Here is a 27968-nt window from a genome sequence, read left to right as displayed (position 1 = left end):
GGCAAAATAATGGAACTGATTAGGAACAAACTGGAGGATTACCTATATGAAAATAACCTAGTAAATGGCAGCTTTCACAGTTTTAGAAAAGGCAGCTGCTACTTCACCAACTTCCTTATATTTTTTTAAGGAGTAGCATCTCAAGTAGACACTGGAAAGTTCTATAATGTAGTGCATCTAGAAAGCCTTTGATAAAAGTTCTACATGAAAGCTTAAGGCAGTGAGTTTCCTACCTAAGACTTGGAGGTGGATAGGAACTGACAGAGCTAGGGGAGTGATGTTGGATTGTGGAGATATGCTGAGTGGAGTTGCGTAGGGATCAATACTGTTTCTATTCTAAATAAACAATCTTAATTCAGAAGCACAATGAAAGTTGATCAAATTTCTAAGTAATACTAAACTGGGAGGGGCAATAAGAAAGTTGAAGTGAGACTTATAAAAAAAAATTTGCAAGTGGTCAGAACTATGGTAGGTGAATTTCAAGAGAAAAGTGCAAGGTGCTACAAAATAAGACAAGAACAGGGGCGATATGTTTACTCAATGAATGGTATTGGACTAGTTAGGAAAGGGGTTGAAAGATAAACTCAACGCTTATATCTGCCTAAGCTGGAGCTAAATTCCCACTACAGGAGACTTTGGTTTATCCGGAGGTTGTATGTCCAGAAACCTCGATCTACCGGTAGAAATCAGGAGCAGTTTTGTTAGGTTTTTTTCCTTCTCGTGGCTTTTTTTCAACAGTCAGGCTCTGGAAAGTCTCTCTGAAGCTGTTGCTAAGCTACAGAGACGCTTCCAAGGTACAGGCCGACTGTTTAGAAGCTGTTGCTAAGCAACAGTGTTTGTTGTCAGATACGGAGATGAAAACCTCCGTATGCTTCAACATTAACGCTGGTATGTCCGGCAGTTTTGATAGATCGGCAACAGCTCAGTCCCGTATATCACAAAGTTTCCTGTACCATTATTTGGTAACTTACAGATTTAGAGAAGTTGACAGATTTAATGAAACAATCCTTTAGATAGAAGGGCTGGGAATGAAGACATCGTAAGACTTAGAAATCTGGGAGAGTCTAGAACTATTGAAGCTTATACTGATGCAATTACTTGTGAGAAGACAGCACAAGGGATGAAACTTCAACAAAATCAGACATATCTCAAAATTGGAGAAGGTTCAAACAGTATAAATGGATGACATTTTTACACAAGCCTAAGCTTCGTAAACAATACAATTTTGATTAGGTTTTAAACCATTCCTAATTTATTAAGGCATCGCTTCTTAAGTTCAATATTTACCTTGTCCATACAACAATAGCCATGGCAGACCACACATCATAAAAACTTAAAGATGTGAGGTGGCATTAGAAACAAAGATTTCTGGTGGTTGCCTCAGAGTACACCAGAATAAAACGCCACAGCAAAATCCTGGGAAGACGAAGACAGGTTATACGAAGGCATTCGTTGAACCAAGTTTGCAGACATTACAGAAACCTGATATAGTGTTCTGTGCGGAAGGATGAGTGACAGTGGGTGATGTGACAGTTCAAAAATAGCTATGTACCTTTATAGGGATGATGATGACTAAAACAATGGGGGTTGGGGGAGAAAAAGAGAAAAGAGATCATGACCTTTTTTCTATGGTTGTTTCTTTGCAGCTTCGGAAGTTAACTACCTGCCTTATTTTTGTTCTTTTCTCCCAGTCACCTCCATTTTGGTGTTATTTTCTTATACATCTTGTCCCTGTCCTTTCACTACCTTACTTATTTCATACTCTTTTGTTGGGGAGTGTAGGTTTTGTGATGCACAAGGCATCTCAACTCTGTGGGACAGGCTGGATGGACCAGTAGGTTTTATTCCGTCCATCATTTTCATATGTTCTTAAGACTTTTCATTGCCTCACTGCCATAATCTTTGTATATCATCCAGGTTTGAAAATAAAATATGTTTGCTCTCTCTCTCTCTCTGTGACAGAAGTCAACAATCTTGACCCTTGTTCCCTCTTCTTTGCTTTTTCATTTTGTACACCTCTATAAAGGGCTTGTTCATCTTGGGTTCATGCCCCACTCCAGAGACTTCAGCACATAATCTAGGCTGACGCTACAGTGCAGCACTGAGGGAGTGCTGCACTGTCAGAGGTGTCATCTTTTGGACCAGACATTAACCAAGTCCCGGTCTGCCCTCTCGGGTGGATGTAAAATATCAAATGGCACTATTTCAAGACCAGCAGAGTTCTCTCAGTGCCCTAGTCAATATTTACCAGTATCACTAATGCAGATTATCTGGTCATGTATCTCATTGCTGTTTGTAGGATCTTGCTGTTGTATCGCCCTACATTACAACAGTGACTGCGCTTTATTTAATTGGCTGTGAAGTGCTTTGGGACGTCCTGAGGATGTGAAAGGTGCTATATAAGTGCAAGTTGTTTCTTTCAGCCAGTTCTGACAAAGGATCTACACCCACAATGTTAACTTGTCTTTTCTCCTCAGATGCCCAGACCGGCTGTGTATTTCCAGTATTTCTTGTTTTTATTTCAGACTTTCAGTATTTGCAGTTTCTTTCGTCTTATTTGTACTTTCATTACTGTGTTCAGTTCTGGTCGCCAAGGCACAACGGAAACATTTAATTGTTAGAAGTGGTGCAGTGGAAGCCATGAAGTTGATCGGTAGTGTCGGAGAGTGTTGAGGAAAGGTTAGAAAAACTTTATGCCTCTAACCAAAACAGAAAAGTCTTGAGAAGTGACCTACAAAATACTAAGTGGGATAGAAAAGATCAATCTGAACAACGGACATAGGTATAAAGTGGTAAAAGACAAGTTCAGGACTGATACCAGGGAGTAGTAATTATTATCTGGGATGATCTTCTAAGTAGGGTAGTGAAGGCAATAAAAGGAATCATTCAAGAGGCAGATTCTGTGATGGAAAGAATATTGGCTTCTATGGGAAAATAAACTAGATGGGGCAATTGGCCTTACTCATCTGTATTTATCCGTGATTTCCAAAATATTCAAATAAAAACTAACCTATATCCACATTGGAAATGAAACTACATTAATGATTGCTGAAGACATCTTTTGTCTTTTCTTAAATGAAGTTGTTTCCAGTCTTCAAATGCAGATTTTAAATCCACGAAGTGTGTGATTTTATTCCATAAAATTGTTGTTATACAATGTACACAGCATACAAGCTTTAATTCTGTTCAGAGTTTAACTGTATCCTTTTGAAACAAATGACACTGCTTTAAATGGAAGTACACTATTAAAATAATGTTCTCACTGCACTCTCAACAGCTGTGGGGAATATCATCATTTTACTAAAACTCTTCAGCTCTGAATTACAAGACAAAAAGGCTAATTGGTTTGTTGCTGGTCACGTGACAAAAGTGTGAAATTCAATGCTGTACAGATCTTTACACTTCAATGATAAAAGTACACATTAAAAATCAGCAGCTCAGAACTGTCATTTGCAATTTAGACTCAAACATGTTGATTTGAATTCAGTTTCAGTCACAATTGAAACAGATATTGTACAACAAATGCCAACGTATCCTCAAAAATAGCTCATATCAAAATTAAGCTGCAAACATGTTCAATCTTGGGAGACAAAAAACAGACCCCACAACAAAATATCGTTTCATTAATTTTATTCACCCAATGCACAAACCTCAAAGCTGTAATTCTGATGCTTGTAGTTTTCTTCCATATCTAAATTCTAATCCAAATTGCTGTGAAAGGTCCTTTATACAGTTAATAGCTGCACTAGACTGCCGCATGCAGCAGCTTCATTCAATTACTGCTGAGTCACCGATGTGTGAAGAATCCCTGTGGATGATTGTATTTGAAAGGCTTGATTCGATTCGGACCTCTAAAGGGAGAAGGAGGAAAGGGTCAAAGCATGAGGGTTTCAGAGTACGTGGGACTTCAGCAACTGACAAAACTAGATTTAGTTTAACGTAAAATGGGTACATTTAACTTAGATCAACACTTGCACATGACAGCACTTCCTTCTCAAACGATTAATTGCTTTTGGCATTCCTAAAGGCATTCGCCCCCAACTCCCCTCCAATTTTCCCCTTTAGGTCCATGGGCTGCAACAGTCCTCTGCTACCTCATTCAAGTGGCCACATTCTTTCTTATGTGATCTTAGACAACACATGCCAGCAGATTATTCAATTGTGGAGAACATCACAGCAAAGCCTGTCCCAGTGTACGTTGCAGCAGAGGTCAATGGTTACTGATGAGGAATGGAAACATAAGTTCCCCTCCCTAGCCCTGGGGGGGGGGGGGGGGGGGGGGGGGGAGGGAGGGCAATTGAGACTTAATTGCTTCCCCAGCAGAGATTAGCAAAACTTGATTGGAAATCAAATCTAGGTTCTTCAAGTCTGTATAGTTTAGTACCACACATGATGCATTTACCCAATGAGTAAACAGTTTAGCTTTTCCTGAAGGCTTGATATCGCTCAGATTTGGTACTGCACATTTTGTATAAATACAATGCAGCACATTAACTATCACAAGCTATGACACACAAGGGAAACAAATATACTACTGCAAAACACACAAAAATAGTAATCGACACTAAATGCAACAAAAATGTGCAAAATACAATGAAAAATTCTGATGTGATTATTATTTGAATATTGCTTTGCAAGCTACTGCAATACTGACTTGTTCTTGTACCACAATTAATCCATGCTTAGCGAGTTTACAGAGTGATGCGATGAGCCATACAGACTAGGAAGGGTCCAGAATCAATCCTCAGTCTGTGCTGAGTGAATTAATCTCAGCTGGGGTAGCAGTCGGGAGGCTAGAACTACCCTCAACAACTCTGGGTTAAGGAGGCAAAAATCAGCTAAGTTTCCTGCTCCTGATTGTCATCCAGTGACCATGCTGGAAGTGTGTGTGTGTGGGTGCAGGTGAGGACAAGATTAAACTTGGCTGTGATGGGCCCAGTGGTTAAATGGACTGTCGACAATCATGATTTGGGCTCACACATATTGGCCATTTGGGTCTGGTACCAGCGGCTGATAAGCACTTGTCATATCGTGCTCCAAGTAGGAGTCGATGTCTGTACAAGAGGAGGGGAGAAAATTGGTATGGATTTTTTTTTTTTTTTTTTTTTAAAAACAGGTCCGAAACTGCTGTGCTAGCCGAATATCTGACGCAGGATATTCTTTTACATAATATATTTTAAAAAAAATACCTAACAAGGCGCAGACACATCTTCTCTCGTGGGAATTCCTTAGGCCCCTCCACACTGTTATCATGAGTCTCTGTTTCCAGATACACATCCAGACACATGCACAAACGCTGGATCTGATTTGTCAGCAGCTGATGGCCTGGTTTGGGACCCAGCAACTCCTTGAAACATACATTAATTTCACCTTCTATAGCCTGAAAGAAACAATCCACACAGAAATGGTCAAAGCGAATACAATCAGACACACCCCTCCACAAATTTTAGATGTAATCATATTGTAATTGTGATAGTGATCACTAATACATGTATAAACATTTCACACTGGGCAAGGCACACTTGCTTTAATTCAACCCGTTCAGTAAATTATCTTAGAAATGGTCATCTTACAAAAGCCAGTTCCTAGTTCTGATGAAGGGTCTACACCCAAAAATGATATTTTTTCTCTTCAGACGTTGACAGATCTACTATGTATTTGCATTACTTCCTGTTTTTACTACTGTGACTGGCCTCATCATCACCCCCGCCCGTGCCTACTGCATCTGCTGCACTGTATTAATGGCTCACTAAGAAAATGCACACCTCAACTGTGGTGCAATCCTTCCCCGCTTCCCCCATCCCACAGAAACACATGTGGAAATACACCTGGGCTGTAGACATGGATCATCTGCTCATTCCCACTATCAGCTGCTGGCATGAATCACCTCTTCTCCTTCCGTGCTTAATCTCAAGCTCTCAGCAACAACCTCACCCCTGCCAACATGTGATGTTGTTTGTGTACAACAAATTAACAATTGCAGCATATTTGACTGCAACTATCAGGAAATCTAAATCATAATGACTAAACAAAATATATAAAAATTTTGGAAGAACTTAAAAAAAAGACTTCAAAAATGTGATTAAAAAGATGGCCATCATTGCGACAATGGCTAAAAAGATGGCCATGCCAGGCTCATAATTAAGATATGGGCCTCTAAAATAAAAAATGCTTGAGTATGGATCTATCTGCTATTTGACATTTGCTTTTGGCAACAGTGAAGAAGTAAATTCGTTTTTTTCCCCTAGCCATTCATCAACAGCAGAGCATGCTTTCAGAAACATGCAGTTGCCACAAATTTTAATAATGATGCTGCATTTTAGTTCCAGGAAACTGTCCTGTCTGCAAATCCACAGAGCTGCAGTAACGTTTCTGTACCAAAATTTAACTGCGTAGTTCTATGCCTCTTTTAAAAAAAATTGCATTATTGAACAGAAAGGAGTATGCTTTGAAAGCTGCAAGAAGGATAAATAGAAGGAAATATCAGATTTCCCCATGTGCTGCTCACAGGAAGTTGGAGGATATGCTGTTTTGTAATAACAGGAACAAATTGCATACAGTTCTGGTCGCCATATTATAAAAAGGATATAGAGGCACTGGAGAGGGTGCAGAGAAGATTTACAAGGATGATACCAGAAATGCGAGGGTATACATATCAGGAAAGGATGAACAGGCTGGGTCTCTTTTCTCTTGGAAAAAGAAAGCTGAGGGGTGACCTAATAGAGGTCTTTAAAATTATGAAAGGTTTTGATCGAGTAGATACAGGGAGAGTGTTTCCACTTGTGGGGAAGAGCATAACTAGAGGCCATCAATATAAGATAGAATCATAGAATGGTTACAGCACCGAAGAAGGCCATTCAGCTCGTCGAGCCTGTGCGGGCTCTCTGCAAGAGCACTTCAGCTAGTCCCACTCCCCTGCCCTTTCCCTGTAGCCTTGCAATTGTTTTCCCTGCAGGTACTTATCCAACTCCCTTTTGAAAGCCGTGATTGAGTCAGCCTCCACCACCCATTCAGGCAGTGCATTCCAGATCATAACCACTTGCTGAGTAAAAAAGTTTTTCCTCATGTCGCCTTTGGCTCTTCTGCCAATCACCGTAAATCTGTGTCCTCTGGTTCTCGACCCTTCTGCCAATGGGAACAGTTTCTCTCTATCTACTCTGTCCAGACCCCTCATGATTTTGAGCCTCTCAATCTTCTCTGCTCCAAGGAGAACAACCCCAACTTCTCCAGTCTATCCACATAACTAAAGTCCCTCAGCCCTGGAATCATTCTTGTAAATCTTTTCTGTACCCTCTCTAAGGCCTTCACATCCTTCCTAAAGTGTGGTGCCCAGAATTGGGCACAATACTCCAGTTGGGTCCGAACCAGTGTTTTATACAGGTTCATCACAATTTCCACGCTTTTGTACTCTATAGCTCTATTCATGAAGCCCACGATTCCATAAGCTGTTTTAAACTGCTTTCTCAACCTGCCCTGCCACCTTCAACCATTTGTGCACATATACCCCAAGGTCTCTCTGTTCATGCACCCCCTTTAGGATTGTGCCCTTTAGTTTATATTTCCTCTCCTCATTCTTTCCACCAAAATGTATCAATTTGCACTTTTCTGCGTTAAATGTAATCTGCCATGTGTCCGCCCATGCCACCAGCCTGTCTATGTCTTCCTGAAGTCTACCACTATCTTCCTTACTGTTCACTATACAGTACTTCCAAGTTTTGTGTCATCTGCAAATTTTGAAATTCTGCCCTGTACACCCACATTCAAGTCATTAATATATACCAAGAAAAGTAGTGGTCCTAGAACCGACCCCTGGGGAACACCACTGTATACGTTCCTCCAGTCTGAAAAACAACCGTTCACCACTATTCTCTGTTTCCTGTCACTTAGCCAATTTCGGATCCATGCTGCCACTGTCCCTTTTATTCCATGGCCTTTAACTTTGCTGGCAAGCCTATTATGTGGCACTTTGTCGAACGCCTTTTGGAAATCCATGTACACCACGTCAACCGCATTGCCCTCATCAACCCTGTTACCTCATCAAAAAGCTCGATCAAGTTGGTTAAACACTATTTACCTTTAACAAATCTGTGCTGGCTTTCCTTAATTAATTTCATGAACATTGGGAAAAAACAGCAAAAATAAAGAGAATATGCATCCAGATTTTTGTATGGTACAGTATTCAGGTGTCAGAGGAACATTATACTGAAAACGTGAACTCCATATAGTGTATGCTGTTAAGACAGTGACAGTCCGCTTCCTAACATTCTATCATAAAATAACAGTTAGCCGTTTAACACCTTACCTTTAGATTATCATCATTGCGGCTTGATTTCTCTCCCTTCCAATTTAAACAGATGCTGAAGACAGGGGGGATGGTAGAATAACCAGGATTCAACACTATAGCCACATGGAGCTTTGCTAAGTGTAAATAATGAACATTTAAATTAAGCAAACACAGAAGTTGTTTTCATCAAAGACAACCTCACTCTCCACTGTAACTTGCAATCCATTACTCTAGCATTTTATAGTGCCAGTGCTCCATTTATAGTCTGCTACAATTTGAGGTTTTTAATAGAACCGTTTTCTCTCTCAATATTTTAATAGTGGTTCTTGTATTGGCCCTTGTCCCTTATGAACCAGAAGCTGTAACTTTCTGATATTCTGGTCCTAACAAAGCTGAGTAACAATGTTCCCCGTAATTTTTTGGGGGCCACGCGGCCCCTTTAAAAGTCTGCGCGTGCATGTTTTTTTTCAATTTAAAAGCCGGTCACTGTCTGCGCTGGAACCCCTGGAGCGCTGCGCGGCTGTGCAGCTTATAGAGAACATTAGTGAGTAACCTAAGCAGTAATAAGTACTCGATCTGCAGCAATTTTGATTAGCAGTATTTTTGCTGCATGCTACCAAATATTTTTCGAGTTGGTAGATATTTAACACAGGCTATAGTTTATCTAGACTAGAGCAGCATATTTATTTACAATTAATTAACGATAGGACGTACAAAAATTTGGCAATGCTAAGCGTACAATATATTTGATCTCACACAATCAAAATATCTGTAATGTGTCAATCGCTCTTTGTAGGAATGACTTCTGAACAAAATAAGTTTCTGATGGTTCACTAAATAAAGTCCTGCTTTCGGGCAAGATAAATTCTGTAGAGCAAGAGTGAAACAGATTAAATTATAAATTATTTAGAGTAAGGAGGAGTCACTAAGGATGCACGTTAGCTCCTGTTAGCATCATACTTTGTAAAGACAGCTGTATTTATTACTAAGCATTTCATTCCCTCCAAAATTGTTTGTTTGATTAAACCTAAAGCTCTCCGATTTATTTTTGAGCCAAAAAAAGCACATATTTGCTTGCATTTCACCTGATTTTTTGACCCAGATTTAGGGGAAAAAAAACAAACTTATTTACAAATTACTTTGGATCCCATATTAAACTAAGGTTCTAACTTCACTACAGCAGCTATATTTTATAGCATGCATTATGGTCTCAATTAATTGTAGCTGTACAGTTCAATGTAGGGCTGAAGTTTCACTGAAAGCTGCGAGGCAACTGTGAGGTTATTGCAAAGTGACATGGTCACTGCCAATGTTCCCTCTAATTTTTTTTATGCATGGTCCCTTTAAATTTGCTGCGTGGCTGCGCACGAATAGCATCTCTTCCAGGGGCAGTAGCTGGCGAGCGGCCTGCGCGGGACCTCGTGATTGATGCGCGGCTCCACATCTTAGTTGGGAACATTGGTCACTACGACTACCCTCCAAACAGATTATTTCGGAATTCCAAAGCAGAATTATTGGGAATGAACTGATATTGCAAACTATATCAGATTATTCAAATCATGACTTCATTATGTAAAACTGTACTGCAAAAATGCTCATTGTGCATTTGGTCAAAAGTTTAAAGGTTATGTGACCATGATAAAGGCTTATAAAGCTCAGCTGCAGCCAGTCTTATAGGAACTTGGCTCCTACCTGTTCCTCGTTCTATCAAAGCTGAAAAGAAGAGATCAGTCTCTTGAGCCATGTCTGCTTCTATGACATGCTTGGTAAAAGGCAGAGCCTAAGAGAGAAATCAAGAGATTAATTCTTCAGCTTCGAACCTCAAAAGAACGGATTCAGTAAGATCATATACAATACTTACATACAGCTTGACTTCTTAAATTGTCTGAACAGTAACAATAAAAGAATTGAATAGAAATTACAACACAGAAACAGGCCATTTGGCCCAACTGGTCTGAGCCGGGGTTTATGCTCCACATGAACCTCCTCCCATCTTACCTCATCGCGCCCTATCAGCATAACCTCCTATTCCTTTCTCCCTCATGTGCTTATCTAGCTTTCCCTTAAATGCATCTGGGCAATTTGCCTCAACTACTCCATGTGGTAGCGAGTTCCACATTTAAACCACTCTCTGAGTAAAGAAGTTTCTCCTGAATTCCTTACTGGATTTATTAGTGACTATCTTATATTTAATTTAAGAGAGTTTTCTCTCTCTTTTTGCCTGTCCTTTCAGATTCTCCCAGTGTCCTCTTCTGTTTCGCTCTTTCTAGGTTTTCTTTTTTGATTTTTTTCTCTGATCCAATCTTCCCTTAGTAACAGTAATTAGCCCCTAATTTAGCTGGGAAATGTAGGAACATAGGAAGAGGAGTAGGCCATTCAGCACCTTGAGCCTGTTCTGCCATTCAATTAAATCATGGCTGATCTGTATCTTAACTCCATCTACCTGTTTTGGTTCCGTAACCTTTAATACCCTTGCTTACAATTAACCTCTAATTTAATTTGGCATGTGCCGAACTTTGCTTTTTTTTAAAGGCACAGGCCAGGTTGAACACAGCTCTCGTTGAGCAGCAGAATAATACACAGCGCACTACATGGCATAACGATTCAGTCCTTGGGTCACATTTTGAGATTTCTGGCTATTTCACGATGTAAGGGTCTCAGCATGGTATATTAATTGTGTAGAAGCACTCACAACATAAATGTGAAACAATAGATTGAATACAAGTTAAAAATAATGCTTTGAAAACTACAGTATAAACCATTTTTTGTGTCCCTGTTATGTCAGGCTAATTTCTCCCTTGGCCTTTAGACCCTGCCTTCACATGAAAAATATTTTTTGCTCCTACATCTCTGCCCATGCCACACTTAGGGCAACTGTTAGGAGATACTCAGTTGCCAACCTTCGAAAAAAGCATGAAAGTCAATACGATAGGTCATACTGAAGTAGGAATATTGCAACTGAGGACCCAGTAACTCTGAGGAAAGAGCATTGCACTCAGTGGCGATACTAATTAGTTACGTCTACAGCCAAGAACACTCACCCTCATAGCTAAAGCAGTAAGTGCGGCCATGAAAGACTAAGGCTATTAAGAGGAAGAAATAATGTAGATAAAAAACGCACACATACCACATAGTCTTCATATGAAACGGCACTCCATTTGATCAATCTAGATATGATCTTCACTGGGAAAAGATGCTGACATTCACTGGATATTGGCACAATACTGTGTTCTGTAAAAGAAAAACTTGTATTTATATAGGGCAGCACGGTGGCATAGTGGTTAGCACTGTTGCCTCACAGCGCCAGAGACCCGGGTTCGAATTCGGCCTCGGGTGACTGTCTGTGGAGTTTGCACATTCTCCCCGTGTTTGCGTGGGTTTCCTCCGGGTGCTCTGGTTTCCTCCCACAGTCCAAAGATGTGCGGGTTAGGTTGATTGGCTATGATAAATTGACCCTTAGTGTTAGGGGGATTAAATACGTGGGGTTACGGGGATAGGGTGGGATATGTGTTGGTGTAGGGGTTACGGGGATCGGATGGGATATGTGTCGGTGCAGGCTCGATGGGCCGAAATGGCCTCTATCTGCACTGTGGTGATTCTGTGATATAGCGCCTTTCACGACCACGGGATGTCTCAAAGCGCTTTACAGCCAATGAAGTACTTTTGGAGTGTAGTCAGTTGTAATGTGGGAAATGCAGCAGCCAATTTGCACATAGCAAGCTCCCACCAACAGCAATATGATAATGACCAGATAATCTGTTTTTGTTATGTTGATTGAGGGATAAATATTGGCCAGGACGCCAGGGATAACTCCCCTGCTCTTCTTCCAAATAGTGCCGCGGGCCTTGGTTTAACGTCTTATCCAAAAGACGGCACCTCCTACAGTGCAGCACTCCCTCAGCACTGCACTAAGTGCCAGTCTAGATTTTTTTTTATGTGCTCAAGTCCCTGGAGTGGGACTTGAGCCCACAACCTTCTGACTCCAAGGCGAGCCACAGCTGACACTTGAATATCCAAAATAGGAAAATCTTGCCTCTGAATCCCAATAAATTTATGAAATAAAATAAAACCAGCTAAGCACTGAAACATATAAACAAGGCTTTCAGATTTTCTCAAAATCCTCAATAAGCATCAACATAGTTGACTTTTGGATATTTGGATTTTAGTAGGAAACAGTATCAATGCATTTCAGATTTATATTAATCTTAACATTCAAAACACACAACCTGAAGTATGGGCACAAAGGGTTTTCAAATCTCTTCTATCATCTTCTACAGCTAGGAGCCAGTCAATTTAGAACTGTAGCAAATGATTCTACAATCAGTTCCAGACGCTTTTCACTGTACTGCATTTAGTTTTTCCATCAAAAATAGTTCATGACAAAAGTTCTCAGTGGACATGGGAGGCGTAAGAGTCGCATGAGCAACCATGCGCCATTAACCTTTATACCACACCCACCCAGATTAGTTAACAAGATTCCCAGTTTATCAGGAAATCAAAAATACAATTACTACCCAGACAATTCCACTTGGCTATGCAGGTAATTGGAATCTCCTTGACTCCCTGTAATAAACACAAAAATTCAGACACTAAGCATTGATGGTATTGTGACTCCCACGACTATTCATTCAGCTAATTGGCAACACCATCATATTTCCCAGCTAGATAAAATTATTTCAATCTCATTTACTAGGCATTCTAAGCATGCAGAAGCTCAGTTTTAGCTGAAATTGAAAGCATTCATTTTTTTTTACAAATATCATACTCCTTAGTTCAATTACAGGAAACTTTGTGTTATCCGGAGGCTAACTGTCCGGAATGCTCGAGCCACCGGCAAAAATCAGGTGCTGTTTTCGTTAGGTTTTTTTTCTCGTTGCTTTTTTCCTCAACAGTCAAGCTCTGCAAGGTCTGCTGAAGCTGTTGCTAAGCTACAGAGACGCTTGGACTGTTTAGAAGCTACAGGGTTTGTTGACAGATACGGAGCTCAGAAGCTTCCGTATCTTTCAACATTAGCGCTGGAGTGTCCGGCAGTTTTGAGGGAACGGCAACAGCTCGGTCCCGGATAGCACAAAGTTTCCTGTACTTCTAAGTCATACAACAGAAATATCCCAGGGGAAAACAGTTGCTTTGCTGCTGTTGTGCATGCACCTTCTTGAAGCTAGTTCAGGGAGGCACTAGCGGAGGTCCAGAGCTGTTTGCTTGACTGCAACTATTGCATGGCCACATGGGATTAGGACTATTGCGTGGTGGGTGAACACCAACACTGACTGGTTGCGCCAAACAGCCGATTTTTGTGCTGTAATTTCTAAGTAATTCTAAGTAATGGGGCAGAACAAGCAAACGTTAACCTATATTTTCACTTCCCAGGATTTTCTGTTTTATTTTAAATATATACATCATATGGATATGTTCAGCAGTTATAATTCTTCTTTTTATTATATTCTCTGGGACACAGAGTCTGAATTAGAGCCAGGCAAAGTAGTGTGACTGAGGAAGTGCTTTGGTGACATCTAAGCTACAGCATAAAAAATGCTTCAAGCATTCGCCTTTGCTGGGATTCTGTTTCCACCAGAACGGTTTGAAACTGGATTCTGTTGAAATTTATATCTCCATATTGGCACTACACCAGCGTTACCAGGAATCCTGCCCGTCAGAAGAGAGCTGTGCATAAAACATGCCTCCAGAGGGTGCCATGGAGGTACCCTTCATCTTACTTCCATGTTGGGGACTAAAATAGACAAGCACATCAAATGGTCTTCATTGTACTGATTACCACTGGTGTTCACCAGCATAGAGTTAAGTATGGTCATTGTCAATTGGTGGATCGCGTGGCTGATTATTCAGCTAAGTCCACTGCTACTTGCGCAGACACATCAATAGATAAGGGTAGACAACTGTGGCCATGATCCAGTAGTGCAATGCACTGGAACACCAATGAATCGTGCCGCAGTAGCAGGGACCCAGGTTTGGCCCCTTCACACTGCTGAGTTTCTGGTCTCAGCCATGCTACCACGGTGAAGTGCTAAACAGAAGTAACAGAATAATACAACTCAAAAGACAACCAACCAACCAAGGAACAATGGAGAAAACAATGCCCTGGGGTTCACATGTCTCTTACAGGTTGTCCCAGAGTGGCACTGCCAGAAGTCTGTGAGCAGGACACCCTCTCAGTTAGAGTGCAGGACATGTGCAGTCAGAAAACTTGGGGGGGAAAAAAAAGGAGAAATTTCTACCTCACAAAAATGAAAAGGTAGAAAACTACATAATCACTACTTTCCCCAGCCTCTGCTGAGACACCACTCTACCTAGTACAAAGACCTCATTTTAGCTCATGATTCCTAGAAGCTTGGAAAAGGAAATCATAAACTGATACTCACCAAGTGAAGCAAACTGCTTCTGCAGAGCCAGTCGGGACTGCAACCTCACACGCAGCAGTTTTATTGTAGTTTCCATGTGACTGGCACTCAAAGAATTGTCAGCCCTCACAAATTTCTGTCAGAAGGGTAGAAATAAAAAAATAAACCAAAGCTCAACGCAGAATAATCTTGCAATATATTCCAAAAACATATTTTTGCAGAATAATTTCCAACATTCCCCAGATTTATAATAGCCTACTTAACAATAGTTATTTAGAAAACTACCAGATTGCCATAAAAACACAACTGTTCACTAATGTCCTTAAGTGAAGGAAACTTGCTATCCCTAACCAGTCTGCCCTACACGTGACCAGTCTCTGTTAATGTCCTCAGGACAACTAGGAATGGGCAATAAATACTGTCGGTCAGTGGCAAATATAGAAACACAGGAACAGGAGTAGGCCATTCAGCCTCTCTAGCCTTTTCCGCCATTTACTCAGATCACAGTTGTATCTCAACTCCATTTACTCACCTTTGCACCATATGCCTTGATGCCCTTACTCACCAAAAATCTATCCACCTCAGTCTTGAAAATTTCAATTGATCCAGCATCCACAGCCTTTTGGGGAAGAGTGTTCCAGATTTCCACTACCCTTGTGTGACAAAGTACTTCCTGATTTCACTCCTAAATGGCCCAGCTGTGATACTGTGCCCCATTGTTCTGGATTCCTCACCAGAGGAAATAGTTTCTCTGTATGTATCCTATCGAATCCCTTCATCATTCTAAACACCTCAACTGGATCACTCTTCAACCTTCTAAATTCAAGGAAATGCAATTCACGTTTATGCAACTTGTCTTCATAATTTAACCTTTTAAGCCTAATTTGTACCCTCTCCAAGGCCAATTAATCCTTCCTGAGGTGTGATGCCCAAAACTGAACGCAGTACTCCAGATGGGGACTCTGACCAAGGCGTTGTACAACTGAAGCATAACTTTCTCCTCTTTGTATTCCAGCCCCCTCGAGATAAAGGTCACCATGCCATTAGCTTTTTTGATTACTTTTTGTACCTGTGCTTCAGGTACCAGCTTTTAGTGATTTGTGTACATAGACACCCAAATCCCTTTGCTTCTCCATAGTTCCTAATCTCTCCCCATTATGAAAATATTATGGTTTGTCTTTCTCAGATCCAAACCTCACACTTCCTCACATTTAATTTTAACTGCCGTAGCTTTGCACACTTACTTAATCTGTTTATGTCCCTTTGCAACTTCCTGCTCCTATCTACACAACTTACTGTGCCTCCTAATGTAGGTTATCTGCAAACATGAATATACAACTCCCTATTCCTTCATGCAAGTCATAGATATATGGTGAAAAAAGCTGAGATCTCAGTACAGATCCCTGGGGCACACTACTTGCCATGTCCCTCCAGTCAGAGTACATTCCCTTTATCTTTACTGTTTCCTAGCAACCAACCAATTACCGCATCCCAGGGAACAATAAATAAGAAAGGCACTATATATAAATGAATTACTACAACAAAATCATTCGCTGGATAAGAAATGGAAATTTTTACTATACGTAGAAAATTTCACAAGAGTGGTCATGCTTTACTACGAAGTTTCAATCATACATCTCATCCTGAGAATACCTGCTTGTGCATACTTTATGTTGACAAATAACTCTTGATCACGAACAATAGTACAGCCCTCCCTCAATTAACAGCTGTGCATTTTGCTCCTTGTGTTGTAGAATTCGCTATAATTAATGTCCCATATCAAACGGTAAAATAAAGTCAAAAGCCAAGATCCATTGTAGCTGATAGCAGAGATGATGACCCATTTTTACTTATTATCTAATGGAGCTGGTACAATGCCTTATTGGCCATCACTAAAGTAGTTTTAATAGAAAATTGCTCATTGGCAGATAGGCAAACTATGGTCACTGATAGAACGTAGGTTGTTAGTCCTAATAGTGAATCCATAGGAAAAAAAATCTCTTCACAATAATGTCTCCACTTCTACACCAAAGAAATTCCCTACCACGTATACTACAGTGTGTTTCTACTTACCCCAAGTCAAATTTTGGAATGTTGCTCACTTAACGCCACCAACATTTTAATGAGTACCTCTCTAAATTCCAAAGCCTCACCTGTGGCTGATCCTTTGGAAAATGCAGTCCTCCAAGCTTTTGAACCCAAACATAGGGGTGTCCCAGCTCCCCAATGTAGTCACTGAAGGTTAAAATTCTAGGGAAAATAAAACAGTTTTAAGATCAATATATAGAGACATGGGGCTGAATTTTACTCACTGAGACGCGTTGGGGGCGGGACTGCTGCCTTCCGGGTTCTAGTCCCGCCCCCAGCAACATCCGACGCACAAATGCTATTTTGTCCTGATTGGCCTCGTTAAGCCCGCCCTGCAGGCTTGCCGGCCAACTAAGGGAAAGCCGGTATCAGATGACATCAGTTGATGACGCTTCATCTGCTGGTTTTCTTAAAGGCATATGCACCACACTTGTTTGACAGATGATTTGACAGTGTTTGACAGCATTGAGGTGCTGTCAAACACCGACAATCACTGTACACAGGTGAGCCCTTGCTCCCAGGCTCTCCAGTGACTCTCTCCTTAGGATGAAACAGATGGCAGCTGCAGGTGAGGGTACAGAAGCGATCTGTCACTTCTCCCACTGAGGTGAGGCCACACAAACACTTCAAAGTTTGTCACCTGCAGAAAAATTTAAAACACATTAAAAATGACTTTCCCAACATTTCCTTACCTTTGATACTCACCAGTGTCCCACTGCATCCTTCACACCGCTTCTGCAGCTGTCATCTATACACCAACATAACAACAGACCCACAGCACGCCTCACTTACCCTGGTGGGGTTCCCTGATGTCGGGAAACCCGCAGCACACTTTCCCAGCAGTCCTGCCTCCAAAGGGCTGGTAAAATCCAGCCCTTTATATCAGAATATTTGCACTCTAATTTCTGTTCTTAGGGTCAGATTTGCTTTGTGGAAAAAGCAGATTTTGAGAACTAGAGGCAAAGGTTTAACATACTGTTGTTTCATCTCTGGCATCTGACTTTAATCCAAACTGATGGAATGAATGACTACCTCTGCCAGCTGAACAGTTCACAAGATAGACAGATGGGGAAGGCCATTCAGCCTATTTTTGCTCATCCACCTAGAAAAAGCAATGAATGAATCCTGCCACAGCATCACAAATACAGTCACCAAGCATAGTAATTCAGAAAAACACCCTACTTCAATGAGTATTACATGTCTCCAACAAATTTGTGATACTGAGATGCTGTTTTAATTGACATACTGTAGCTTATGGTAGAGTCCACATCGCGGAAGACCTCTCCTGGTCCCTCAATACCTCCTCTCTGGTGAAGAAGGCCCAGCAGCGCCTATATTTCCTAAGGAGGCTGAAGGGATGTAACCTGTCACCCCTGATCCTCTCTAACTTTTACCGCTGCACAATAGAGAGCATCCTGACGAACTGTATCACAGTATGGTACGGCAGCTGTAGCTACTATGACCGGAAAGCCCTGCAGCGGGTAGTCAAAACTGCCCAACGCATTACCGGCACCCGGCTACCGACCATAGAGCACATATACCAGAAACGCTGTTTACGGAGGTCACGGACCATCATCAAAGACCCTACCCACCCCAGCCACAGTCTGTTCGCCCTCCTGCCATCTGGGAGACGCTACAGATGCATTCGCACCCGAACGACCAGATTTAGGAACAGCTTCTTTCCCAGGGCTGTCATCCTACTGAACTCCACAAATAAACTCTAAAGCCTGCACATCTGCCAATGCACTTTATTATAGTTATGTTTATGTTAATGTATTACAATGTTGAATGTTTAAATGTCTTAATCTAAATGTACACTCTCGGGAGCCGCAAGCCTACATTTCGTTGTACTGCACTTGTGCACTAACAATGACAATAAAGTTGATTATGATTATGAAAGGTAATGAAAGAAAGCACTTACCCAACTTTATCAAACTGATACTGATTAGCAGGATTTGGAGTCTTCTTGCCATGGTCTCCAGGATACAGACAACTCAGTAACGAGGCTGGAGACAATAGATCTCTGCATTTGTAAAAGATTTTTAAAAAATACATGGAAGAGTGTGAAACTATCACTAATATATTGCATATAAAACATGAACAGTAATCAAAATCTTTCTATAAAATCAGTTTCTTTACAATTAGGGCATAGATCCAAGGCAAGCCAGATATTCCTATGCATCGTGAAAGCCTCTTAAAATTAAATCAGAAGGATGATTGCAGTGCCCTCACATTTTATGAATTGTGTTGGTCACCATGCTGCTTGCCACGAGTTCCTGCTTCCGGTCTCGTAAATGCTTAAACCTATACTTGTCTAATGATCAATCAGTGACTGTTGTCCTCAAGGGGGTGGTAAGTGGGCTCTCTTTCAAGTTGAGTTAGTACCAAGATAACATGCCTGACACAGGAGATTGGAGCCGAGTTGATCCTCTGTGACAGACTCAGTAATCTGGGGGTAGAGTCTCTACTCCTTTACGCCAGTAATATCAGCGTAATCTGGGGGAAATCGGCCGAACCAGCGCAAAAGATCGGAGAATTTTAAACGTGAGTTACACCCAAAACCACTCATGTTTGTGTTTTCCGTGATCTTTTATGCTGGTTTAAGATTCAATTCACCCGGGTCAGGCCCCACCACAAAACTGGCCACTACCCCAGGTCGAAATTGCGAGACTCCGCTGGTTAGGGAAGGCACTTCAAATTGCACTAATTTATTTATCTTTTTGTGCACAGGCACTAGTGGACATGTTTTTAAAGTTTTTTCATATCAAAAAATATTTAATTTACTAAGAAACTGACTAGTGTACACCAATGAAAGTAGTAAATGGTTCAGTATAGTTTTAAAAAAAAGTAATTTTCAGTGATTGTAGATCAGGTTACTCACAGGTGAAGGACTAAGCACTCTTATGAAAAATGCTTATTTTTTGTGATAAACCCATTTCCAGCTGTATTAATAAAACTGGACCAAGTTATCATCTTAAATACATCAATGAATGGAGAGAAAAAAAAAATGATTACATTCTATTACACTGCTCGACTGTGCTGGTTCATGGACGATTTTACGTTTGTGATTATGCAAATGATTTTTATTGGAAACTTGAGCTGTAACCTAACCAGCACAATTTCCAGCTCATTTTGGGTGCAATTTCCCGACTGTGCCCAAAGTGGAAACTCTAGCCCCTGATGTTTAAGGCAGATAGGTCTGTAGCATTCCAAGGTATTGCTAATTATAGACCAGTCATGCTTGGCTCATTGATGAGAAGTAGTCACTGGGAGCTGGAATTCCTCTCTCGGCTCTGGATAGTTTTGCAAGCCAATGCTGTAACCAAATCCAATTATGTCAACGCGGGTACAATATTTAGGTTTCTCTCGCCTTAGCCCTTACCCTGCACTGATAGCTATGGACATTTCTGTAGCTGTGGTCACTTTAGTCTTGACAGTCATTATATTGAGGTTCATCAAATAGTGGAAGTAGAGGTGAAGGACACTGCCATCTGCCAAAACAGGAAGGAGATAACTGAAGATTAAAAACAAACTATAAATCTGATCAATGTGTATTTCAGCACACACTTGGGGAAAGCAGGAATGCTTAGAAAAATATTTAGGAACACAAGTAGGGTTACCATCCGAAAGCATCCAATATTTACAACTGTTTAGTAATACTAGATGTTTCACTGAAGATTTAAATTCCAGCATTAGGCAATAATTAGGCACACATTAAGATGCTAATCTACAAAGAATTACAGTTTGCACAACGAATGCAAAACCTACAAATCTTTTTTGAAATATCTTTGATGTGTTATATATTGTGCCCATTTCAACATACCAGAGGAATCCAAATGTTTTAAAAAGATATTAGCTGACGCTACAAGTATTCTTTTTAAATTTTGAGCACAGCCTTTATCCAGTACATAAAGCTTTGATGTAGTCCAACTCTTTGCAATAAGCACACACAAACTTCGGATTGAAGATAGTAGCACACTATCAAGATAGCACATTAAAGACAAAAGAGCAGTTTTGATTTTACATAACCTATTTTGCCTTTGTTATTTGCACAACTGGTTTCTGTGACTTTAGATAATATAAAGTGAGTGCGCAGGCCTTGTTGTCAGTAATATTATTTTTGACAATGAAGGGATGGTCAGTTCTAACCTTTGTACTTCAGGTCTAAAGTAACAGACAGAGGGTGCCGTTTTAACATTTCTCTGCGTTTATCATCCAGCTGCAGGCCAAGAGTTGGGCGGCGACGTTTCTGGAAAACATCAATAGTTTAGCCAACGATTCACACTGCCATTTGATTTTTAAAATATTAATACTAGCTGCAATTGCGACTCAAGACTTAAGCAAAGTGTCATAACACTACAGTAAAACTTATAACTAGACACAAGAAAAGGTGCCAATCATATTTTAATACCTTCTCCCAGTACTTATTCTTGGTTATACCACAAAGAACATTTACCCTTTCCCTTCATGAGGATGTTTTTCACAACACCGTCCTAAAATAATTAGGCAGCACATTTATAAGCACTGAATAATTTTTTCAGCGATCACTTTAGAAGTATGTTTCAGTACGCAAATTGTTTAGCTTAGAAGACAATCTTGACATCTCATTCTTTTACAAATCAGTCACAAAGAAATGCATTAATTTTAAAATGACTTTTGGAATATTTTGCTTAGATACAATGGGCTGGATTTTCCTAAGCCCCTGGAGTCGGGTTGGAGGCGTGCGGGCGATAAAAATCGGAGATCCGGGGGTCCCGACCCCATCCCGCCTCCATGTCAATTTCATAGGAGTCGGGTTGCCGACAAGTGCTGGAACCCGACTCCCAGAGGCGGGAAGGGATTAAAGGCAATTAAACTGCCTGTTAACAGGTAGTTTTTTGCCTATTCGCGATTTTTATTGCTGGTTTGTGGGCTTCCCGACAGCTCCAAACCGCGAAAGTTTTCGAGGCGGGACATGGGTCTGAGGTCTTGGAGGGGTCGAGATGCCCAGTGTTCAGGTGAGTGAGGGGTGCAGGAGTGCAAAGGTAAGTGTTTAAAGTGTTTAAATAAGTTTAACTTACTTTTACTTACCTTTACAGGAGTCCTGCATTCCGGTGTCGGGAGTCAGCTGCAAGAACAACAGAAGCTCCGATTTAAAAAAAAAATCAGCTTCTTGGTTTCTGCAGCAAAATGATTTTAAAGTTATCCTGAGAAAGGACTGAGGCTGAATTAGCAGTTTTTCAGTGCTTGACAGCTTCAAACAGTTGTTAAACACTGATATTTCATCTGCCAAAAGCTTTTGACAGATGAAATGTCAATCTCTGACGTCACCTGTTGCCGGGTGGCCCTTAATTGGCCTGCTGAGCCCACAGGGCGGGCTCAACAAGGTCAATCAGAGGAAAATCCAGTGGGTTGGCCACATCTCCATGGAGGCGGGACAACAAGCCCGAATGTGGGTTTCCCACCTCCAACCCGCCCCCGTAGCAAAATCCAGCCCAATGAATACTGATGATGGCATGAGAACAACATGCTTGGTGGAGCTGCCAAGTGTGATTGTCTGAGGGAGCCGAGTTATCAGCAATGATCCCGCTAAGCTACGTGGCAGTCTGCAGGTCCCACGCAGGTCGCTCACTGGCTTTTAAATTGGAGAAACTGCACATGTGCAAAAATTTGAATGGGCTGCACAGCCACTTAAAGGGACCTTGCACCTAAAAAAAAATTAAGAAGGAACATTGGTTATCAGCAGAGGCAGTCAACCTAGACTGGTTTAGCAATCATATATTTTTAACAGTGTATGGTAACTCAGCTCCCTCAGTGCGGGGTTCAGCAATTCTCCTGGATAGTACTGTTCATTGATGAAATTAGCAAATTCTGAACAAAACTATTTTAAAAGACACGAAACATTAAAACTGCAATGAAATTTGTTTCTCAAGGTCATTCATACTATGCACTTGGGTAAAGAGAGTACACAGGGGAACTGCTTCATGAGCAGTTTTGCATAAAATAATGTCATTTCTAAAGTATTTTGTTGGGGAGAGTGAAAAAGATGACAATTATAAATGATAATAATATTGGCAAGATTCCCTCTTTAACCTTCCCTCTATCAGCATAGAGCCTCCAATCCCAAATAAAATTATATATGAATACATAAAACAGAATTTAAAAAAACTTTGACTCCCCCATCTTGTATATTAAAATTCAGCACTGTGTAAAATATAACTTTTTTAAAAATCCCCATGTGGCAACGGTCTTCTGTTGGAACCCTGTGTATAAAAATAATCTGTGTTCCTGTTACAATTTTGGATTTTTACAGAACTATCTCAACAACAATTCTCCTTAATGGACCTTTCCTCCTATGATCCAGAAGCTTTTTATATATACTGTGCATTGCATAGATGCATATTTAGTAATTAAAAACCAACTGGGAACTGTGATTGGTTATAGATAACAAAAACAATATGGCCTATTCGACCCAGTGCTGACCTTCTGACTGTATATTCTTTCCAGCACAAAGACCACCTACTTCCAGCTCTGTAACATAGTTTGCCTTTCGCCCCTACCTCAGCCCATCTGCTGCTGAAACCCTCATCCATGTCTTGTCACTTTCAGACTGGACTATTCCAAGGTTTTGCTGGCTGCCCTCCCATCCTCCAACCCCTGTAACCTTCAGCTCATCAAAAACTCTGCTGCCCAGATTCTATCCTGTACCAAGTCCCACTCTTCTACCACCCTGGTCCTTGCTGACCTATGTTGGCTCCCGGTCCCCCAACAACTCAAATTAAAATGGTCATCTGTCACATCACTCCTACCAATCCATAACCATCAACCACCTCCCCCTGCCCCCCCCCACCCCCAATCTCCACATTCCACTGACTTTGGCCTCTTTCCTCCGTCTCACCAATGGAGGCTATGCCTTCAGCCGCTTAAGCCTCACCCTCTGGAATTCCCTCCCTAAACCTCACCACCTCTCCACCTTGAAGGCTGTCCTTAAAAGCCACCTCTTTGATCAAGCCAATATCTCCTTCAACCCTTTTCCACTTTTTATATACTAGGTTTACAAGCACTGGGTTTGCTTAGTTCACACAGAACTTAACTGATGATCATTGCATATACTGAGAATTCATGATAAGTCATGCATTGAAGCAATTATATTCATTATAACTTGTACTGAACCATGTGGCAAGTATGGCAAAACACACTTGGATATATCCACTGCATCCAAGCAGAGTAATTTTGCTCACACAACAAAAAAAGGTATTTGTACTTTTAAAGCTCCACTTCCTAATGAAGAATAAAGGGTGCCACCTGAATAGGGTTGCAAAGGGGTGGAAAATTTCCAGGAAATTTCCGGAAATTTTCCACGGGAAGTTTAGCTTGGGAATTTTGCCCAAAAAAGCACATGCTAGCATAATATTGTTTTTTTTGTATTTCTTTCTTTTTTTTCCCCACAGGTCCTCTCTTAAAATTACTAACAGAGATGGAATCTTAATTATTAAGGAATTTCTTAATCAATATATGTTTATCTTCTTACTTGGCTTGTTTTAATAATTACAAGTTTTGTGTGTGACTGTGAACAAATGTGTCCTGATTGGTTGGATGAGTGGCTGAGCGATTAGCTCCCTCTATTTGTAATATTTGCATATCGAATTGTGATTGGCCTGCAGGCATCTGTAAGACTGCTATAGTTTTTTTAAGATCCAGGTTAGGGGTCCTGAGGGAAGTCATTTTGTTTTCTGCTGATGTTGTGATGATGCAGTAAGTAAATCAGACTTTATACCAAATAAACCAGTTACTTGTTGAACTCTGTTGTCCTTCAATTTAAAATATACAAAATAATACACTATTGGTGATGTAGTGTCGTGTGTGTACAGGTCATGCTTCCATCACATGGAGCATCAGCAAAAATGTACTCACCCTGTTGCAATCGTGCTGATCGACCGCAGTTCGACACAGAGATGAATGCCCTTTATTTCACTGCATAGAACAATGCCACGTTTACCGTCGGATGTGTGGAAGCATTTTACCCCAGGCATTAAAGATGGAAAGACTGTGTACATGTGCAAACACTGTAGAAAGCCATATGTAAAGAATGCCACAAAGATGCAGCAGCATTTATCCAAATGCAACAACTTCACTCAAAGCTCACAGCAGTCAGCCCAGAGTTCCTCTGCTTCCATTCAAGAAGATGATGGTTCTCATTCAGCATCAGGCTCCTTATCATCAGCAACTCCTGGCCCACTTGGAAGGTTCTTTGATACAATGGATAACCATAGCCAGAAGAATGCAGATGAGTGCCTTGCTCGAGCTGTATATGCAACAGGCTCACCCCTCATGCTCACAGCCAATGTGTACTGGAAGAGATTTTTCAATGTTATTCGCCCTGCATACTGTCCTCCCACCAGACATGCTTTGTCTACTTATTTGCTGGAGGCTGAGTATAACAGAGTCCAAGGAAAGCTCAGAACCGATAGCGATGGCAGACTGTGTTGCAGTTATCTCAGATGGGTGGTCAAATGTACGAGGGGAGGGCATCATAAACTACATCGTCTCCACTCCTCTCCCAGTGTTCTTCAAGAGCACAGACACGAAGGACAACAGACACACAGGCACATACATTGCTGATGAGCTGAAAGCGGTCATCAACGATCTTGGATCACAAAAGGTCTTTGCAGTAGTTACTGACAATGCTGCGAATATGAAGGCTGCTTGGGCTCAAGTGGAGGAGGCCTACCCTCATATTACGTCTATTGGGTGCGCAGCTCATGGGCTTAACCTGCTCCTCAAGGACATCATGGGTTTGAGAACCATGGAAGCACTGTACAAGAGAGCCAAGCAAGTTGTTAAGTATGTCAGGGGAAAACAGGTAGTTGCAGCAGCCTACAACTCCAAGCAAATGACAAAGAACAAGAACACCACACTGAAGCTGCCCAACAACACTAGATGGGGTGGTGTTGTCATAATGTACAACAGCCTTCTGGAGAGTAAGGAGTCGCTGCAAGAAATGGCAATATCCCAGTCTGGGGATATGGAAACCACCATCAAGAAAATACTGCTGGATGATGTGTTTTGGGAGAGAGTGGTTAGCAGCCTTAAACTACTCTCACCAGTAGCATCTGCAATTGCTCAGATTGAAGGAGATGACGCTGTCTTGTCAGATGTTCTCAGGCTTTTTACTGATTTAAAAGAACAAATCAGCATTGCCCTACCCACATCCCTGCTGCTCAAAGCAGAGGAGAAGGCAATTGTTCAATTCATACAGACGCGTCAAGAATTTTGTGTCAATCCGATTCATGCTGCAGCATACATGCTGGACCCAAAGCATCTTGGGAGACCAATACTTTCTGGAGAACAGATCAACAGCGCTTACAGTGTGATTTCTACCCTCTCACACCATCTCAATCTGGATGTGGGCAAAGTTCTGGGAAGTCTGGCAAAGTTCTCTACCAAGCAAGGTCTTTGGAATGGGGATGGGATATGGGAATCATGCAAGCATATCAGTGCACATACCTGGTGGAAGGGACTTTGTGCATCTGAGGCCCTGTCACCTATTGCATTGGCGATACTCCAAATCCCACCTTCATCAGCGGCCTCTGAACGAAACTGGTCATTTTTTGGGAATACGCATACAAAGGTGCGCAACAGGCTGACTAACAAGAGAGTGGAGAAACTGGTGGCTATCCGGGCGAACCTACAACTTATTGAGCCAGATACAGAAGTGTCCACCACACAGCTAGACACTGACACAGAGGAGGAAATAGACACGTCAGAGCCAGAGAATCAGGAGGAGCAATGAGGAGTAGAAGACTCACGAGTAGAAGACTCAAAGGGACAAAATAAGGACAAATTACAGGCTAAATAAGCTGACGCTCTTTTTATTTTATTTTAGATGGGTCTTTTTTGTGGGGGTTCAATAAAGTTCAAAATTATAACCTAAATAAAGTTTTGAAAGCCTGTTTTTATTTGTATGGAACAGTATGTCTATTTTGACGACAAAGATAATATAAGGGTCAGAGACAAAAACCATCAGTGTGCAAAAAAACTCAAAATTCCCATAAATTCCCGAAAATTCCCATGGGAAGTTTCCTCTTTTAAAAATTCCCAGGCCTAGAAATTCAGTGGGCTTTGCGCCCAGTTTCCGCCCAAAGAGGGCTTCTGCGCCACTAGAGGAGCTTGCGCTGATATTCAGCGCTGCGTTAATGGCGGCGGTAGCCGGTAGCGCTGCGCCGACACCGATGACGTCATTGGTGTGCGCAGTGCCCCAGTTCCGCCCCGCTACCGGCCCGACCCCCATATTTAGTTGCGGCCGCCTCTTCCGCAGCGGCCGCAAACAACGTTCAGCAACCGGGGCCGTCCTGCAGCCTTATTGGGGCGAGTTAAGGCGGAGGTGCGGCCGGCCGCTTTTTCGGCGGCCGCCTGCCCGCACCCCCTCCCCCCGCGGCATTGCCGGCTGCTTTCCGGGAGCCCGGCACTTCTCCGTGGTGCCGGGCTCATTTGCTGGCACTAGCGAGCGGCGATCTCGGAGTTGCAGGCACCTCCCCCTTAAGAGGAGGAAGGCCTGCAGTACCGCAGCCTGCCGCACCGCAGCGGGTGGCGCTGCAGCACCTAGCTCGCCGAAATTCAGTTTCAGCGCCCCAAGCGGGGGTGGCCACACCCTTGAATTGCGGCCGGCTTCGACTTGGGGCGCTGAAACTGAATTTCCGGCGGGCGCACGTGGCTCCGCGCGCAGCGGTAACTTTTGGGCGCAAGCCAGCTGGCGGGCCCAAAGTGAATTTCTAGCCCTCAGAATTTTGCAACCCTACACCTGAAACACTGCACTCTTTTCTCTAACCAACTTGCTTTGTGTTTCCAGCATTGTCTGGTTTAGTGATTGCTGGCCAATGGAGCAGAATTTTAGATTTTGTTTAGGAATGTACCAATGCCGCCAAACATCCACTCAACAGCTAGAGAGTTACTTACAGTTGTTGTCTGCTCTTCCTCTGCATCTGAGTCACTTTCATCATCTGCATAAAAAGGCAAAGAAACTAAGAACCAAGGAAAAAGAAAACGGACTTGATCTTACAGTCCTAATTAACTGAAATAATGGACAATGATATGGAGCAGGACTTGGCCTGACTTTTTCCCCCCCCCCTCTCTAATCTGTGCCAAATGCACCTGTGTGAGGTAATGCATTTGGGGAGGGCTAACAAGGCAAGGGAATACACAATAAATGGTAGGACACGGAGAAGTGCAGAGTATCAGAGGGACCTTGGAGTGCATGTCCA

At 41.8% G+C, this 27968-nt stretch overlaps 1 protein-coding gene across 2 annotated transcripts in view; it reads right to left on the bottom strand.

The window, feature by feature from the left end:
• Positions 1-3101: 3101 nt before the first annotated feature.
• Positions 3102-27968, bottom strand: part of thoc5 (THO complex 5) — a 45260-nt gene continuing 20393 nt past the window's right edge. For both annotated transcript variants that reach the window (XM_085961484.1, XM_085961485.1), the window contains 11 exons: positions 27664-27707; positions 20878-20977; positions 20111-20219; positions 18650-18751; positions 16794-16890; positions 14662-14776; positions 11412-11515; positions 9977-10064; positions 8303-8418; positions 5190-5380; positions 3102-3851 (listed from right to left, as the gene is read on the bottom strand). In XM_085961484.1, coding sequence (XP_085817610.1) covers positions 3788-3851; positions 5190-5380; positions 8303-8418; positions 9977-10064; positions 11412-11515; positions 14662-14776; positions 16794-16890; positions 18650-18751; positions 20111-20219; positions 20878-20977; positions 27664-27707 — 1130 coding nt within the window. In that variant the 3' untranslated portion in view covers positions 3102-3787. The remainder of the gene's footprint in view (positions 3852-5189; positions 5381-8302; positions 8419-9976; positions 10065-11411; positions 11516-14661; positions 14777-16793; positions 16891-18649; positions 18752-20110; positions 20220-20877; positions 20978-27663; positions 27708-27968) is intronic.

This window comes from Somniosus microcephalus, chromosome 19 (genome assembly GCF_052327205.1).
Source record: "Somniosus microcephalus isolate GS21.2 chromosome 19, FLI_Smic_1.0, whole genome shotgun sequence".
NCBI classification, from domain to species: Eukaryota; Metazoa; Chordata; class Chondrichthyes; order Squaliformes; family Somniosidae; genus Somniosus; species Somniosus microcephalus.
The sequence above is the reverse complement of the archived record's forward strand: the minus strand, read 5'-3'. Positions and strand labels throughout refer to the sequence as shown.